This window comes from Denticeps clupeoides, unplaced genomic scaffold, assembly GCF_900700375.1.
Source record: "Denticeps clupeoides unplaced genomic scaffold, fDenClu1.1, whole genome shotgun sequence".
NCBI lineage: Eukaryota > Metazoa > Chordata > Actinopteri > Clupeiformes > Denticipitidae > Denticeps > Denticeps clupeoides.
The window spans coordinates 127,389-144,819 of NW_021630092.1; the positions used below are offsets into that span (position 1 = coordinate 127,389).

Sequence of the window (17,431 nt, forward strand, 5' to 3'; positions counted from 1 at the left end):
TGTAGACACTCCCTGCGGGTGACATCTGGACCAGGGACGGTGGTTTTGTTGTTGCCGCGGCATGCGTACTGCACCCAATTATGAAAAATAATAAGAAAAGCATGTCTGTGCTCTACAAGTATTTTGGAGCTGCACTGAAGGCCTGGGTGTGGTTTAACTCGAAATGACAGAGGAGGCCTTCTGAGGTTACCGCAGCTGTGTGGGTTGCTGTACGGATCTTCGTCTCCCCATGACTGGACCTGATCGATCACTCGTTGGAAGCCGTGGTGCAGTGAGCGGTTCAGATGGCCGTGATCAGGCAGCTTTCATGGCCGACCGTGGAGAGCGGACCTCACCCAACACCCATACAAAAAAAATCCATATTTCATTTTTTATCATCAATGAAACAGAAAGGTCAGGACAACCATATGGTGGCTAGTTTGTAAAGCCCCGATCATGAAGGACAAGGTTTTCGGTACAGGAACCGCTTCCTCTCGTGGAAAAGCGCTTTATTTGCCGTTCTTGCAGTCCAACTAGCTGTTTTTCTCTCATTTTTCTCTCTTGTTAGGAGAAGTTCTACTAGAGAACTTTCCATAGACCAATAAGACCATTAAGTAGGTGAAAGTTGAAAGTGAGTGTTTGTGGTGAAGATCTTGTAAAGATCAAATCTTCCTTTTCTTCTGGATTTTGGCTGGACCGTTACTATTCCATTTTTATGTTCCTGCCACAGATCTGCCGAATACGTCTCGTATTGAAGAGCACGTTAGAAATCAGGATGGAAAAGACTGGCGGTGTGAGGGAGGAAAATAGAAATAGATGGTTAAAGAGGAGGGACCGGAACGTTCCTCTCACTGGAGGGAACACCCTGGTCCCGTCTTGCTGGTCTCAGTCGACGGCGTTCTTCAGCTCTTCTTCATCTGCCTCTTTAGTCTTGTATTGAAAGGACGAGGACGTCGCTCAGCGTAAAGTAAGTGTTTCATTCACGTTTCCTTCGTTTGGAGAGTTTCTCTCGCGTTTCTCTGCTTGTTTCTCAGCATTTTGGTCTGTACGTGGCACCGTGGTGTGTACGTATATTACAGACCCAGCCGGAGGAGTGGGCTTCGTCGCCTACTTAGAAAGCGTATTGGAAGCGTATTTTTGTGTGTTTGTGGCAGAAACAGTCTGGTTTCTGGCCGCTGTAAGTCTCCCACGCTGCAGGACGCCCCGCGTCCTCCCCCATCGCTGGCTTTGGTGTGGTCAACCTCCAGCATATCAATTACAACCTAGCCGTCGGTCCTCGTCTCCACCCAGAATAAATAAGGCCTTGCAATCGGCGGTTTCTGGCCTCATTTACGGAGTCACGTGATCCTTCTCTCCTCAGGAGCCGCCATGACGCCTTCGCTCGGCCTCCACCTGGCATCTGCGGCTGTGGTGCTGATCTGCTGGAGCAGCTCCTTCCTTGCCGCCTTCCCCTTCAACGTCACCGAGGAGCTGAGTGGTGACGGAGCAGAGCCAGAGTTCATCTTCCCCATCATGCGCACCACCCGCATGCCCGCATCCATCGCCCCCACCCAGAAGGTCACCACAATCACTCGCCTCAAAGACTTCGTCTTCAACCAAGTTGTGGATTTCCTGAAGGACAACCTGCTGCTCATCACCGTGGTGACGTCTCTCCTCATCGTCATCATCTTCATCGTCTGCTGCGCCTCTGCAATGAGTCACAAGCGCAAGCTGGATGCTTTCTACCCACCAGCCAAGAGCTTCACGCCCAGAACTTACATGGATCACGGCGCCCGGCCAAGAGACCCTAAACCTCAGCAGCAGCCTGTGGCCCAGCACCTGCGGGCCCCGTCCAAAGCCCTGGTGGGGGACAAAGAAGGCAAGGACCCCCGACCGAAGCCCCAGGCGGCTTCAGATATGGAGAAGGTGGAGGCCGAAGTGCAGAAAGAGGAGCCACAGAGCAGCAGCCCCAGCAAGCCTCTGGTGTGCACCTGCCACCTGAAGAAGGCCACGCCTCCTGCCCACTGAGAAGATCCTGTTCAGTCGTGTTGTCATTCCGCGGGACATTTTCATTCATATTTTACTTTCCATTTTAACCATAGTGAGTGAAGCTGGAGTTTATGGAGTTTATAAAATATGAATTTCCACAGTTTAATTCAAGCATCTGTTTGTGTGCTTTTGATGTAGAGCTTTAATAATGTCCCCATTTATTCTTTTTTGTAGTATTCTGTAGTATTATTTGCATTTATATTCACATGAATGATGTCACCATTACAATAACATGTACTTTTATACAGATATTGCATGAACAGGTTATTTCTTCATATTAAAAGACGTTTGTGTCTGTCTGTCATGTTGTAGTTCGTTCTGTGGTTATCATGTGCGGTTCAGTGGTGGCCTAGTGGCCGAGGATGGAATCCACACATGAAGAACAGGCCATGATCAGCAGGCCATGGGGGGCAGTGGTGGCCTAGCAGTTAAGGAAGTGGCCCCGTAATCAGAAGGTTGTGGGTTTAAATCCCGATCTGCCAAGGTGCCACTGAGGTGCCACTGAGCAAAGCACCGTCCCCACACACTGCTCCCCGGGCGCCTGTCATGGTGCCCACTGCTCACTCAGGGTGATGGGTTAAATGCAGAGGACACATTTCACTGTGTGCACCATGTGCTGTGCTGCTGTGTATCACAAGTGACAATCACTTCACTTTAGAATGCTCCTCGTGGAGTGACAGAAGCCACGGTGGAGAACCAGGCCACAGCTCTGTAGAAGAACGCCACACCTAACGGATTCAGTAATGAAGTTAATAATTAATTACGAGGTATTGAATCACAGCCCATCTGTAAATGTAATTAAATATATTGAGTCTGATTTTGGATTATTTAGTGTGGTACATTGGAAAAGGGGTCAAAAATCTTCTCGCGCCTCTTCTGCTGTTCCTGAAAGGCCCGTTTCTGCGTAAAAACCGGATCTCCATCTCCTCGATAACGTATGGCCAGAAGAATGGACGCTGTCATGCCTGAAAAGAACATACGTTTTCACAGCAGAAGTTAAGACCGGCTCTCAAAGGTCAGGTTACAAGAGCAAACGGCGGGAATCGAGCGGCCAGGAGGAGGAGGAAACCAGAGCCGCGTAAAGAGGGTCACATTCCCGCTGTTTTGTCAATGAGGTGCTAAATAATTCCGGAATATTCGGAGCCTTTCACTCTTGGTGACAGATGCAGAGCGGAAGGCCACCAGCTCGCGCGCATTTGTCAGCCGAGACAGAAGCAGGGAGACACGCAGGTTCTCGGGCAGGACGGCAGCTTTCACAAGACCCCCGTCTGATGGGCCCTTTCACCGGGACCGTCCACCAGGAGCCTGCGGATTCACATGCTAAAGATGACACAAAACAGGTAACGCAACACCTCAAGTTCCATTAAAGTTTGATAGGCTGCTACTTGGAGTCCTCGGGGACACTGAAGGCCTGAGCAGAGGACGGAATTGGCCAGAACACGCTCTGAAGAGCAGGCTCCAGGTGCACTGATGCCGCTTCTTTCTTCTCAGTGGGAGCCATGAGTCTGCGCCTCTGCTGCATCCTGCTGTCTCTCGGTTGTCCGCGTGGCTGCGCTGCTCTGTCCCCCTCCTGTCCCGCAGGGTGCTGCTGTCCACACCCTGACGCCCTGGTCTTCTGTGAGTCCCTGGGTCTCACCTCCCTTCCACGCTTCATCCCTCGCAACACCTCGGTTCTGTCTGTAGCCCGCAACCTCCTCTGCAACATGGACCACCTGCTGCAGAACTTCTCCAGCCTGCAGGTTCTCAACCTCAGCCACAACCATTTGGACCGGTTCCCTCGTGGTCTGCCTCCCAGCCTGGAGAGTCTGCAGCTCCAGGAGAACCGGATCACCTACATCACCACCAGGGCTTTGAAACAGCTGAGGAAACTGGTCCAGCTGGACCTGGAGGACAACCGCATCCGGGCCATGCAGCCCCGGGCCCTGTTGACCCTTAGCCGGCTGGAGAGGCTGTCTCTGAAAGGAAACTTTCTGTCCAGCTTGCCGCTCTTCTTGCCTCCATCCCTGACTCACCTGGACGTGTCCGGCAACTGCATCTCGGCCCTGGACATGCACTCGCTGGACACGCTCATCAACCTGCAGGTGCTGAAAATAAACCGCAACTGTCTGCAGTCCGTCCCCGAGGCCGCGTTCGACGGCCTGTCTCGCCTCCACTTTGTGGACCTTGCCAACAACCTGTGGACGTGTGAGTGTGACATCATGTATCTGTACCGCTGGCTGCTGGATGGACGTCTGGGGCTGGCTGGAGATCTGGTGTGCGCCGCCCCATTGCACCTGGCCCATCGGCTGCTGCTCACGCTGTCGGTCATGGCCATCTGTCCTCGGGTCCTGAAACAGAACGAAGAGGCGCCGCCACTGAACAGCACGCTGCCTACCAGCCTGCGTAACAGTCCCGCTGTCGAGACAAAGTTCTCAGTCCGACTGTCCAAGGCTTTCAGACAATCATCCAAAATCCCAAAAAGCCCAAATTTACAAACACGGGTCCTGTTAGACCTTCATTCTGTAGAGGGACTACGATCTGAGGACTGTCTGTCTCTGAACAAGAGCCACAGTCCGTCCATGTCCACAGACACGCCCATCAGCCCATCTCACTGTTTAGAAGACTCCACCACGGTCGCCAGTACAGCTCCGGGTCTCCTGGTTGGGGGGGAGGTGCACTCTGTCTCCACCGCTGAGGTCCACCTGAACCCAGGGGTCCTGGTCCTCACTGCTGTCCTGATTCTGCTCTGTTTTCTCACCTGCTTGCTGCTGGTGGCTGTGGTGTGGCTTCTCAAAACGCTGCTTCAGCGGAATCAAAGGGTCGTACCTCTTCAGCAGTCGTAGAGCCGCTTCCTGACCATTGTATGTTTAGGGATACCATCATAAACCAGGTATTTAGACCATTTTTATCCTTGTGTGTCTCTGAATTGTTGTTACATTTGGTTGGTACAATAATCAGTACAGGGTGGGTCATTTATATGGATACACCTTAATAAAATGGGAATGGTTGGTGACATTGAACACATTTTATAAGTGGTCAGAAACTTGTAAATAACTCATGAAAGAATAAAGTTACACCATTGTTTTTCTTGTGAAATTACCAATAAATTTGATGTGTCACATGACCCTCTTCATATTGAAAAAAACAAAAGTTGGATCCAAGATGGCCGACTTCAAAATGGCCACTATGGTCACCACCCATCTTGAAAAGTTTGCCCCCTCACATATACTAATGTGCCACAAACAGGACGTTTATATCATTTTATTAAGGTGGATCCATATAAATGGCCCACCCTGTAGTTTAAAGAAGCAAAACTAGATTTATAAAATAGATTTATACTCACCTATTAATCAGAAGACCCAGTTTTGAACCCCACTTAACTTAATTGTGTCCAGGGGGGTTGTCCCTGTCACTGCTGATTGTAAGGCGCTCTGGACAAGTGTGTTTGGTAAATGTAAATATATTTACAGCATTTATCAGACGCCCTTATATAAATAATCAGTAAGTCAAGCTAACATCACAACATCAGTTCAATTCATGTTTTTTATTACATTCCTATATTTTCATAGTATTGTGACTGTAGTTCGAAGAGTTGGAAGATAACCTTATGAAAAATGTCATGTATTTTGTATTAATCTGGGGATTGAGTGTAGACTATTTTTGCATGTTTTCAATGTATTTAGTGAACTACTTTTTTAAATTATAATTTATTATTTACTTTTAATATTGAACATTTTGTGAATAAAATCGTTTTGAGAGGAAATTAGTGTTGTCAGTATGCAGTAAACAAAGGCATCCCAGATCTGGTAACCCAAGTCTGGCATCCCAGGTCTGGCAACCCATGTCTGGCATCAGAGATATGGCAACCCAGGTTTGGTAACAAACGTCTGGCAACCCAGATCTGGCAACCCAACGTCTGGCAACCAAGGTCTGGCATCAGAGATATGGCAACCCAGGTTTGGTAACAAACGCCTGGCAACCCAGATCTGGCAACCCAACGTCTGGCAACCAAGGTCTGGCATCAGAGATATGGCAACAAACGTCTGGCAACCCAGATCTGGCAACCCAGATCTGGAAACCCAACGTCTGGCATCAGAGATATGGCAACCCAAGTTTGGCAACAAACGTCTGGCAACCCAGATGTGGAAACCCAACGTCTGGCAACCCAGCCGCCTGTTACCAGGCAGATCCGCTCCAACATGGCGGCCGCGGTGAACGACGTAGAAACGCCGCTTAGAGAAATGGAGCAGGAACAGGAGGAGGCTGAAGCTATGGACAGAGAGTCCGACGACGAGGAGGGTGTCGGTGTGGACAACTCGGACGAGGACGGGGACACGTCAGAAGATGAGCGCGAGAATGAAGCGGAGATACAGCGTCTGGAGGAGCAGGTGGGACTCCCGCGGCTAACGGCTAACAGCTAACATTCATAACGCGTCTCCCAACACGTGTCGTCGTTATTATCTGTTTATACCCACGGCGGTCAGGATGTTCTCTTTATAAACGCCACTATTTACACCTGGAGGTATATGTGGTCTACTTGGTCCATTGCAGCTCTCCATCAACGTGTTTGACTATAATTGTCATGTGGACCTCATCAAACTGCTTCGCCAGGAGGGGAAACTGCAGCGGCTGCGCACCGCCAGGCAGAAGATGAGCGAGCTCTTCCCCCTGACTGAAGGTACGAGGGCTCGGTTATGGTCCAGGGCCGACCTTCTGGTTCGGGGAGGCTTGGTTTAGGCCCTGTTGTTCTTGTCTTCGTCCTGCAGAGATCTGGCTGGACTGGCTGAAGGACGAGATGAACCTGGCAGAAGACGAGCCGGACCGTGTCCGGGTCTACGAGCTTTTTGAGAAGGCCGTTTCAGACTACATCTGTCCGGAGATTTGGCTGGAATACGCCCAGTACTCTATAGGGGGCATGGGCTCGCCCGGGGGCGTGGGGACAGTGCGGGACATCTTCGAGAGAGCGCTGACGGCGGCGGGCTTGCACATGACCAAGGGGGCGGTTCTCTGGGAGGCCTACAGGGAGTTCGAAATGGCCATCTTGTCCACGGTCCAGGTATAACACGGGCAGATCGCGCGCTAGAGGGGGAGGAAGTGTCGCCGCGGTGACGCCGTTTCTTGCCTCCGCTGCAGCCGCCTCCAGGGAGCGTCCCCGCACGCGAGCAGCAGGAGCAGCTGAGCGTCCAGCTGGAGCGAGTCCACGTCCTGTTCCGCCGCCAGCTGGCCGTGCCGCTCCTCGGTGAGAACCCCGCCCGCCCGCCCGCCGCAGGTTTATGTGCTGGTGATGAACGTGCCGTGCGCGTGTTGCAGACATGGACGGGACGTACGCGGAATATTCCGAGTGGGCCGGTGAAGCCGTTCCTGACGCGGCCCGACAGCAGTACAAGAAGGCGCTGCAGCAGATGGAGAAGAACAAGCCTTACGAGGAGGCGCTGGTATTTACCCACAAGCCACTGCACACACGCTACTCACTATTAAAAGCAGATGTAAATGCTGGTCATGTGACGATAAAGATTTAACAGTAATTCCTGAGTCTATAATGTACCAATACTATTATAATACGATTACCTTGTTTTATTCATGAAATGGGGTTTGACTAAAAGAATATAAAATTTTAGCATAAAATTTTCATGGATAACGGAATCAAATCTGATTAAAATGCTCAGACTGTAAAATAAAGAGCAGAACAACACTAGTGGTGAGCGGCCTGGTCGTGCTGCTGCTTTTTATGGATGAGTGGCATCCCGTCACTTGATTGGCTGTTGCTCAGTGTCGCCTCCAGCAGGTGATTGGTGGTAACCATCTGCTTGTGATGTAGCTGGTCTCTGAGGCTCCTAAGATGGCGGAGTACCAGGCCTACATTGACTTTGAGCTGAAAGAAGGAGACCCCGCCCGCATCCAGAACATCTTCGAGCGAGCTCTAGCGGAGAACTGTCTGGTTCCAGACCTGTGGGGGAAATACACCTCTTATCTGGTGAGAACCGGCTTCCGCCACCCCTTCACAAAATCCACCCAGTTGCCCCACCAGGTCCACACACGTCCACCATGCCATTTTCTGGTATTTGAACAAGCTTTGCTGGGATGGTAATGAGGTGCTGGCTCTCTATAGGACCGGCAGCTGAAGATTAAAGGGCTTGTGCTCTCTGCTCACGAGCGAGCAGTCAGGAACTGCCCCTGGACCATGGGCCTGTGGAAGAGCTACCTGCTGGCCCTGGAGAGACATGGGGCGGAGCACCCCTCTGTCTCGGGTACGGACTGCGGTCGCGGCTCTGCGTGAGAGCCCGAGCGGTGTTTTTGATTGTAAATTGTGGTTCCAGACGTGTTCCAGAAGGCTCTGAATGCCGGCTTCATTCAGGCTGCGGATTACGTGGAGATCTGGCAGGCCTACCTGGACTACCTGAGAAGGCGGGTGGATTTCAGCCGAGGTTAGGAGTGACTGCAGTAACGCGGTTTATTAGGATCCATACAAACATGTACAAACATCACACATCTGGTAAAACCTATTAGACCGTTATAGTACTTTATAGCAATAATAGCTTCTGCCCAAAATCAAGATGTAATTACTAATAAAACTACTGAAAACCACTGCTATTAAAATGTTTCGTAATAACCCGTTTATAAGTAGAATAACCATTTGGGATGCGAAGTCCCGTCGAGCTATGGGATTAATATTTATCCTGTCGTCCTGTCATGGTGAAACCTGCAGAGGGCAGCAGAGAGCTGGAGGAGCTGCGGGCCGCCTTCACCCAGGCTCTGGACTACCTGAAACAGGACGTGGAGGAGAGTGAGTGACCTTTCACCCCCAGCACAGAGTGTCTATGGGAGCCTGTGAGGTCAGACTGAGGCCCGTGTGTGTGTGTGTGTGTGTGTGTGTGTGTGTGTGTGTGTGTGTGTGTGTGTGTGTGTGTGTGTGTGTGTGTGTGTGTTTCTCTCTCAAGGATTCACTGAAACTGGAGACCTGACCTGCAACATAATGCAGATCTGGGCCAGAATAGAGGCCCTGCACTGTAAGAACATGCAGAAGGCCAGGGAGCTGTGGGACGTCATCATGACCAAGGGGAACTCCAGATACGCCAACATGTGGCTGGAGTACTACAACCTGGAGCGGTGGGTGCCGCGCCCCCTCGCCGCGCGCCGGACCTCGCCTGATGGCCCTCATCCGTCCTCTTGTGCTTCCAGGTCCTACGGTGACACCCAGCACTGTCGGAAGGCCCTACACCGGGCGGTGCAGTGCACCTCCGACTACCCCGAGCACGTGTGCGAGGTCCTCATCACGTTCGAACGGGTGGAAGGTGGGCAGGATGCGTGTTGTTGGTTCCACTGCACAATAATCACCATTATCACGACCTGTTGGCACCATTTACCCTCCTGTAGCTGAGGACTTGGAGTAAAAGTCTGGGACGTCTGTGTTGTCAGGTACGCTGGAGGACTGGGACACCGCTGTGCAGAAGACGGAGGGTCGCCTGGCCAGGATCGGGGAGCAGAGAGCCAGAGTGAGACCTTCACCTGTCCTCACCGCTATCGCGTCCCAGCCAGAACTAAAACCGGTGACGATCTGAAGCGGCCTCCTCTTCATCTGATGTTCCAGGCAGCGGCAAAAGAGGCAGAGTTGCAGCGGCAAGAGGACGAGAAAGCAGAGCAGCGCAGGAGAAGCAAGGCTGAGAAGAAACCACAGAAGAAGGTCCAGAAGAGGAGGGCGGAGGGACAGGACCAGTTTAAAAAGCCGTGGGGAGATGGATCAGGTGAGGACTTCAGCAGCCCCACATTCAGCTTCCAAGCCTTAAACATCATTAAAATTGTCTCGTAAATATTAAATCCAGAGTTTTGGATTTTGGACACATTTTACAGTATTTACAGACACCTTACAGTCAGTAGTTACAGGGACAGTCCCCCTGGAGACACTCAGGGTTCAGTGTCCTGCCCCCTGGACTACTACCACGGCAGCTGGCATTTCGCTCTGATATCATAGCCTGGTGAGCAGAGGAAACCACACGGAAACAAGAAACCGAAACCATCGCCCCCTAGTGGTGGGACAGTGGTGGCCTAGCGGGGACAGCGGTGGCCTAGCGGTTAAGGAAGCGGCCCCGTAATCAGAAGGTTGCCGGTTCGAACCCCGACCCGCCAAGGTGCCACTGAGCAAAGCACCGTCCCCACACACTGCTCCCCGGGCGCCTGTCATGGTGCCCACTGCTCACTCAGGGTGATGGTTAAATGCAGAGGACAAATTTCACTGTGTGCGCCGTGTGCTGCGCTGCTTTCTTTTTCTAGTAATATGAGTCTGTTGACAGTGACAAAGGCTAAAAAAATGAAGATATTTAATCCGAGTATCTGAAGAGCATGTGGCCCTCACAGCGTCTCCAGCCTGTCAACATGTCCCTCCATTAAGACGTTCTGTATAAAGGAGACGTGTTGTGATTATTTCAGGGCGGCCCCAGAAGCGGCGGCGTGGAGAAGGAGACTCGCAGGACACCTTGGAGCTCATGGAGACGGAGAGCGAGGCGCCCGGGCGCAAGGCGGAGCCGGGCCCCGGCGCCAAGCGGCCGCAGCAGGAGGCCCCGGACGAGGGCCAGGAGGAGGACCGGGACGACCGCAGCAGCGTCTTCGTCAGCAACCTGACCTTCGCGCTGGAGGAGCCCGAGAAGCAGATGAGGGACGCGTTCGGGCGCTGCGGCGCGGTCCGGCAGGTGCGGCCCGTCTTCTCCTCCGCAGGGGCCTTCAGGGGCTACTGCTACGTGCAGTTCCAGGACCAGCTGGCGGTCGCCGAGGCCCTCAAGCTGGACCGCCAGGAGCTGGCCGGGAGACCCATGTTCGTCTCGCCGTGTGTGGACAAGAAGAAGAACCCGGACTTCAAGGTGAGGAACGGAACCGTTTACCTGCTGACCCTCACAGAGCTCCCAGACCGTAGAAACAGAATGAACTGTGGTGGCAGGTCTTCAAGTACAGCTCGTCCCTGGAGAAGGACAAGGTCTTCATCTCCGGCCTGCCCTACTCCTGCACCAAGGAGCAGCTGGAGGAGCTGTGCAGGCCGCACGGAGCGGTCCGAGCCATCCGCATGGTGACCAACCGGTCCGGAAAGCCCAAGGTCAGAGCCGCTCCGTCCTTCTCGTTGGTGGTGGTGGTGGTCCGAGATGGACGAGGTGTCCTGTTCTTCGTCCTGCAGGGACTGGCGTACGTGGAGTTCGAGGACGAAGCCCAGGCCTTGCAGGCTGTGCTGAAGATGGACGGCATGCTGCTCCAGGACCACAAGATGTCTGTTGCTATTAGCAACCCCCCCAGGAGAAGCCTGGCAGATGCCACCTCCATCAAGCCCCTGGGCGCCATGGTCCCCCGGCAGCTGTGCGGCGCGTAAGTCGTGGTGAGACGTGGACAGGATGGAACGAGCCGCCTGTCCACGTACGTCCCTTCACGTTCTCTCTGGCCTTCCCTCTTCAGGAGGGGAAAGGGACGCACGCAGGTGTCCCTGCTTCCCCGCTCCCTGCGGGGACAGGCCGTCCCAGAGCCGGAGAAGACGGAGAACGGGACGTCCGGCCCGCGCGCCGCGCCCCTGTCCAACCAGGACTTCGCCAGGATGCTGCTGAAGAAGTGACTCGGACGTCCTGCCTTCTACAGAAAGTCCCCCGGTGTCCGTACGGCGTGACCTTTTTTATACAATTATCATAAAAATACGCTGCCGTGACACGCGCTGTACGTCCATCCACACGGAGACATCTGGTCCCGGGGAGACATTCCATAGCGCAGCGTTCCCTTTCTGCTCCGAGTGTAAATACGGTAAAGCGGAGCCGGTGCTCCGCCACGTTTATCTATGCAGGGGACACGCCGTGGACGAGGTTTAATCACCACAGCGGCCTGACGAGGTGATGAGGGACGTGGACGTATTCGTTATAAACTTTATTATTTCCAGATATCCCATGTTACCATGTTTGATGTTTAAGATGATGGAATAAAGTGGACGTGGTTGGTGTTTAGTGGACTGGTAGTAGCCTAGTAGTAACACACTCACCCAGGTTCAAACCCCACTTACTACCATGGTGTCCCTGCGCAGGACAGGGGGGGACTGTACCTGTAACTACTGACTATGAACCAGAAGACCCAGGTTCAAACCCCACTTACTACCATGGTGTCCCTGAGCAGGACACTTAACCCTGACTGTCTCCAGGGGGGGACTGTCCCTGTAACTACTGACTGATTAATTTACTAACGAAACGAGACTGAAAATCCCCTCTTCACGGGGTCTCCGGTCCCAGTCGACTCTGCTCTCCTTCGTTGTCCCCGCCTGGTGGGACAACTTGTCCTGCTCCGTTCGACTAGCCGAGACCTCCACCACCTTTAAGAAGCAGCTGAAAACCTGCTTGTTCAAAAAGTATTTCAGACGAATCCCACACACACAAATACACACACACACACACACAAATACACACACACACACACACATATGTATTCGTGTAGAACGTCACATTTCCCAGCATGCTCTATTCCTGGCCAGTTCGGCCTTATCAGGACTCTCACTTTTATAACTCAAAATCTAAAGAAACTGAGCACCACTGGTGTCCTCTTGTAAGTCCCTTTGGATAAAAGCGTCTGCCGAGTCAAGTAAATACGTTTAATAAGAGAATAAATGAACAGACGGCAGCAGAGGACAGGACGTCCCTCTCAGCTGCGGACCGGGATGGTCTGTCCACAGTCCCGGCAGGCTCCCGGCAGCCCCACGGCGTGCTCGGTGGTGGCGATCAGCAGGGTGTCCAGCGTCATCTCGGTGCACTTGGCGATGAAGCGGATGAAGGGACGCACGTCCCCCGCGTTGGCCGTGTCCAGGGCGGCGTAGTACTCCGCCCGCTGCTCCTTGCGGATGGTGATGGGCGGGTAGCTGGCCTGCATCAGCACCACGTTCATGAGGAGGCGGGCCGTGCGGCCGTTGCCGTCCAGGAACGGGTGGACGTGCACCAGCTTGTAGTGCGCCAGCGCCGCCAGCTCCACCGGGTGGAGCTGCAGCGCCTCGTCCGAGTTGAGCCAGTGGACAAGGTCCTGCATGTGGCGCGCCACGTCCTGGGGGTGGGGGGGGACGTGGTGTCCCACGAACACCTGGCTGGTGCGCAGGCGGCCCCCCTCCACCGGGTCGGCGTAGCCCAGCACGCGCCGGTGGATCTCCAGGACGTGGTCCACGGCCACGTGTCCGGGGCGGGACAGGAGGGTGGCGTTGATGTACTTCATGGCCGCGTCCACGCCCACGGCCTCGTTCTGCTCCTGCAGGCTCTTGCCGGGGACGGCGTAGCGCGTCTGGATGATGTGCCGGATCTCCGACAGGGTGAGGGTGTTGCCCTCGATGGCCACCGTGTGGTAGATGTGGTGGTAGTAGGTCTCCTCCATCACGCGGCGCAGCGCCGAGTTGCCGGTGGGGATGGACATCAGGCGTCTCACCTTGCCGTCGATCACGCCGAAGTGGTGCTGGTCGATCTCCTCCACCAGGGGCAGGGTCCGGTGGCGGCTCACCAGCGCCCTCTGGTGGCAGGGGGAGATGGCCAGGGCCCTGGTGTAGAGGTGGTCAGCCTGGACCACGTCCTTCTCCTCCTCCAGGATGGTGCCGAGCTCGGTGAGGACGTCCACGGAGTCCGGGTCCATGTTGAGCGCGTGGACCAGCAGCCTGTGGGCCTTCTCCCGCTTCCCCTGCTTCTTCATCTCCAGCGCCTGCTGCAGCGCGGCCTGGGCTTCCAACACCGACCCTGGACACACAACATGTCCACAACATGTCCTCACCTCCGTCTCACCACTTACAAGCACAGAGACGCAAAAACAACGTTGGACAAACGTTAACAGGGTTAGTAGGAGCCTAGTGGGTAACACACTCACCTACGAACCAGAAGACCCAGGTTCAAACCCCACTTACTACCATCTCGTCCCTGAGCAGGACACTTAACCCTGAGTGTCTCCAGGGGGGACTGTCCCTGTAACTACTGGGTGGTAGTAGCCTAGCGGGTAACACACTCGCCTACAAACCAGAAGACCCAGGTTCAAACCCCACTTACTACCATCTCGTCCCTGAGCAGGACACTTAACCCTGAGTGTCTCCAGGGGGGGACTGTCCCTGTAACTACCAACTGTAAGTCACTCTGGATAAGGGCGTCTGGTAAATGCTGTAAATGTAAATTAAAGAACACTCAACATGACAAACCAGACAGGCAAGTAGCAGCAGGGGACAGCGGTGGCCTAATCAGAAGGTTGCCGGTTCGAATCCCGACCCGCCGAGGCGACACCGAGGTCCCGTCCCCACACGCTGCCTGTCATGGTGCCCACTGCTCACCAAGGGTGACGGGTTAAATGCAGAGGACACGTTTCACTGTGTGCTGCACTGCTGTCTCACAATGACAACCACGTCACTTTCTAAACTTTCAGCAATCTGATAATACGCCAGCGTATTCAGTATTAACTGTATATAATATGATTATTATCAGTGTATTTTGATCACACAGTTTATAATATGTAAAATATAAAGAGGAATGATGGGCTTTATAATGTGATGGTAATAATAATTTATAATAATACCTTTACTGATCTCGACCTTGACGGCCAGCAGGTCCCGGGCGGTGTAGGGGACCGTCAGGCCGGTGGAGGGGGCGGCAGGCGGCAGCTGGCAGCGCAGGAGGTCCAGGCCCCGCAGCCGGGCGCAGCACCGGTCCTCCACCCCCACCAGGGGCAGGAGCAGCACCAGCACCGCGCCCAGCAGCAGCGACAGCAGCGACACGCCGGCCCGGCGACACGCAGCTACGGCGGCCATGAGGGCGACGCGACGCCGTCCATCGCGAACAGCCGCTCCACCTACGGCGCTGACGGCGCGACGCGGCTTCACTTCCGGCGCAGGCGTGCTCCACGCTGATTGGTCCATTTCCACCCTGACCACTGCGCATGCGCGTGACGTCAGCCAGCGACAGGAATGTCGTGACTTCGTCACACGCCAGCAGACGGCGGCACAGCTCTTACTTTTAATATAAAAATATTAACATTAATATTACCTTACCAGAGAGAGGAGGTGACAGAGAGTGACAGTGACTTCAGTAAAGGTCAAGCTTCTCATGTATCACAATAACATAGAGAATGCCAATTACATTTTTGGGGGGGGAATTTTTATCCCATTTTTTTATGTTATTAAAGGTGCCCATTTATTATGTTAGTGGACTTTCTCCTTGTGTGCAGAATGGTCAAGTGTTCGTATGTATATGTATATGTTTATATGTATTTGTATGTGTGTGTGTGTATATATATATATAATTAAATTGTCTCACAATGTGAAATAGGGGCCCTTCAAGATATAAAACCATGACTGTCATGACCTCCTCAGCTCAATTTACAGCCTTTTCGCTCTTTTCTAACTTAACACGTGCATTTGCTTGAATTTTGACATGAATCTCTGGTGTGGGCTCGTGTGGTGTGTGTCTTCGAGAGACAGCTCGGTGCTCCGTAAAGTACAGCAGAGAGTGTAAAACATAACACATTTACCTTTGCAGCATTTGGCAGACACTCTTATCCTGAGCTTTAAATTGTCCATCATATAAATCCCCTGATTAGGGACCGATCTGTAAATACAGCTGGCTTAATACCTCCCTACACAACCATTTTAATCTCAGTATTTATATTGCATTTGAAGCTCTTCAGTGACTCCGCCCTGATAGGAATTCCTGTAGTGCAGCCATTGTCAGAAATTATAGATCAGTGCATTTTAACAGAACTCCAAACTTCAGAAATGAATGCATGTAAGTCAGTAGATGTGGGGTCTTGATTGAGCATTACAGTAAAAATATTCAGCATTTGAGTCCTGATCACAGATCAATGAACAAATGCCAGGGTCCAAACACAAAGTTGAGGAATTAATGCATTCCATGGTGACAATTTTAATTAAACTGTAAAATGTTTTATTCTAAATGGCTTTAAAAAGGCTTTTACCTTTTTCTTCTTCTTCTGGTAGATGATTATCATATTTTGCATTCCTTGGTGAGGTCTGAGGTATATTTATTCATGGCGCCAATGAAAGCTAAAAGGAGAAAGAAGAAAGAAATGAAACTTACTGAATCATTACTGACTGTTCAACAGGTTGCTGTGATGAACTTAATAAATTAGACTTTCTCACTTGGATCCAAGAGCTACTACATGACATATATACAGAATACATTAAAAGTATGTATATTACATCCTTATTTCTCTGTCCTACAGGTTCCATAACACCTGTGGATATGTTGGAGGTTGGTTCAAATGAACTGTTGTGATTCTGTTTGCTCCAAGAAGTGGCTGCTGTAAACCTATAAACTTTTATACACTCTCTCTACTGGTGTCCCTCAGGGCTCAGTACTTGGCCCTTTCCAGTTCTCCCTTTACACCAAAACTCCTCCCACAATCCCTGGACAATTCCCCAATAACTCCTTGTGTCACTGCATGCAACCTTGGGGTGACCATGGACAATTCCATCGAATTGAACAAACATATTGTGGTACAAGCAAATAACCCGCACATTGTTCTCTTTATGCACAAAACATGTACTGAAGTAGGTATGCACACTGTGACACACCTACTACATTCCCTCCACTGGCTTCCTGTAGCTGCCTCAACATCAGATTTTATTACGTTGATGCTGGCCACGCCCTCTCATCACTCCTCACTCTGCACCTCAACCTCTACGAACCTCCAGCACTGCTCCACAGGTACCACCATCTGCCCTGGTTCTGACTCCGGTGGCGTACTCCGGCTTTCATGTTGTCTATGGGGCAGTGGTGGCCTAGTGGTTAAGGAAGCGGCCCCGTAATCAGAAGGTTGCCGGTTCAAATCCCGACCCACCAAGGTGCCACTGAGCAAAGCACCGTCCCCCCACACTGCTCCCACACTGCCCACTGCTCACTCAGGGTGATGGTTAAATGCAGAGGACAAATTTCACTTTGTGCACCGTGTGCTGTGCTGCTGGGTATCACGTGTGACAATCACTTCACTTTCACTTCACCACCATCTGCCCTGGTTCTGACTCCGGTGGTGTACTCAGGCTTTCATGTTGTCTATGGCGTTGTCCCAATTTCCAGATTGTCTGTGTTTGAACAGAGCATTTACATTTCCAGCATTTACCAGACGTCCTTACCCAGAGCGACTTACAGTCAGGAGGTACAGGGACAGTCCCCCCCCGGACACACTTAGGGTTAAGTGTCCTGCTCAGAGACACGGTGGTAGTATGTGGGGCTCGAACCTGGGACCTGTGGGACCCACTAGGTTACAACCAGGTAATGTGAAGCTACTAGCCTCATGTCTATTCTAGTCCACATTGGGTTATTTTATGTTTGTGTGTTTGTGTAATTTTTGTGTATATATATGATGGACATTTTAAGTCACTCGGATAAGTTGCTCTGAACATCTGCCAAATGCTGAAAGTGTAAATGTATAAACCACAACATTAAACTTGTGTGCATTGAAGTTGAAG

General features: G+C 52.3%; 4 protein-coding genes across 6 annotated transcripts; 3 read left to right on the forward strand and 1 right to left on the reverse strand.

The window, feature by feature from the left end:
• Nucleotides 1-108: 108 nt before the first annotated feature.
• Nucleotides 109-2,311, forward strand: LOC114783327 (transmembrane protein 119-like). The gene is made up of 2 exons (XM_028968760.1): nt 109-946; nt 1,340-2,311. The coding sequence occupies exon 2, from the start codon at nt 1,348-1,350 to the stop codon at nt 1,984-1,986; it is 639 nt and encodes a 212-aa protein (XP_028824593.1). The 5' UTR covers nt 109-946; nt 1,340-1,347; the 3' UTR covers nt 1,987-2,311.
• A 1,195-nt stretch (nt 2,312-3,506) lies between these two features.
• Nucleotides 3,507-4,829, forward strand: LOC114783335 (oligodendrocyte-myelin glycoprotein-like). Its single transcript, XM_028968778.1, has one exon. The coding sequence runs from the start codon at nt 3,507-3,509 to the stop codon at nt 4,827-4,829; it is 1,323 nt and encodes a 440-aa protein (XP_028824611.1).
• A 1,188-nt stretch (nt 4,830-6,017) lies between these two features.
• On the forward strand, nt 6,018-11,951 carry sart3 (spliceosome associated factor 3, U4/U6 recycling protein). Of its 2 annotated transcripts, none has more exons than XM_028968791.1 (17): nt 6,018-6,374; nt 6,538-6,664; nt 6,753-7,042; nt 7,120-7,225; nt 7,297-7,421; nt 7,805-7,960; nt 8,096-8,234; nt 8,304-8,411; nt 8,693-8,770; nt 8,925-9,093; nt 9,166-9,278; nt 9,403-9,479; nt 9,575-9,728; nt 10,411-10,838; nt 10,916-11,068; nt 11,147-11,341; nt 11,419-11,542. In XM_028968791.1, exons 1-16 carry the CDS (start codon nt 6,087-6,089, stop codon nt 11,333-11,335), a joined length of 2,700 nt encoding a protein of 899 aa, XP_028824624.1. In that variant the 5' UTR covers nt 6,018-6,086; the 3' UTR covers nt 11,336-11,341; nt 11,419-11,542. The 2 variants fall into 2 exon arrangements, with proteins under 2 accessions (XP_028824624.1, XP_028824623.1); XM_028968790.1 differs by having other exon boundaries at nt 6,019-6,374; nt 11,147-11,331; nt 11,419-11,951.
• Nucleotides 11,952-12,403: 452 nt separating this feature from the next.
• ficd (FIC domain protein adenylyltransferase) lies at nt 12,404-14,843 on the reverse strand. Of its 2 annotated transcripts, XM_028968781.1 has the most exons (3): nt 14,524-14,843; nt 13,155-13,703; nt 12,404-13,028 (listed from the first exon to the last, which is right to left on the reverse strand). In XM_028968781.1, the coding sequence occupies exons 1-3, from the start codon at nt 14,753-14,755 to the stop codon at nt 12,637-12,639; spliced, it is 1,173 nt and encodes a 390-aa protein (XP_028824614.1). In that variant the 5' UTR covers nt 14,756-14,843; the 3' UTR covers nt 12,404-12,636. The 2 variants fall into 2 exon arrangements, with proteins under 2 accessions (XP_028824614.1, XP_028824613.1); XM_028968780.1 differs by having other exon boundaries at nt 12,404-13,703.
• Between the last annotated feature and the right edge of the window lie 2,588 nt (nt 14,844-17,431).

What these genes read in the sequence shown, in the direction of transcription:
- LOC114783327 (XM_028968760.1), top strand. Translation starts at nt 1,348, where the DNA reads ATGACGCCTTCGCTCGGCCTCCACCTGGCATCTGCGGCTGTGGTGCTG.
- LOC114783335 (XM_028968778.1), top strand. Translation starts at nt 3,507, where the DNA reads ATGAGTCTGCGCCTCTGCTGCATCCTGCTGTCTCTCGGTTGTCCGCGT.
- sart3 (XM_028968790.1), top strand. Translation starts at nt 6,087, where the DNA reads ATGGCAACCCAAGTTTGGCAACAAACGTCTGGCAACCCAGATGTGGAA. An exon ending in AGAAGAACCCGGACTTCAAG is followed by an intron (nt 10,839 to 10,915) that starts GTGAGGAACGGA and finishes CTGTGGTGGCAG; the next exon opens with GTCTTCAAGTACAGCTCGTC. An exon ending in CCCCGGCAGCTGTGCGGCGC is followed by an intron (nt 11,332 to 11,418) that starts GTAAGTCGTGGT and finishes TTCCCTCTTCAG; the next exon opens with GAGGGGAAAGGGACGCACGC.
- ficd (XM_028968780.1), bottom strand. Translation starts at nt 14,755, where the DNA reads ATGGCCGCCGTAGCTGCGTGTCGCCGGGCCGGCGTGTCGCTGCTGTCG. An exon ending in CAAGGTCGAGATCAGTAAAG is followed by an intron (nt 13,704 to 14,523) that starts GTATTATTATAA and finishes TTGTGTGTCCAG; the next exon opens with GGTCGGTGTTGGAAGCCCAG.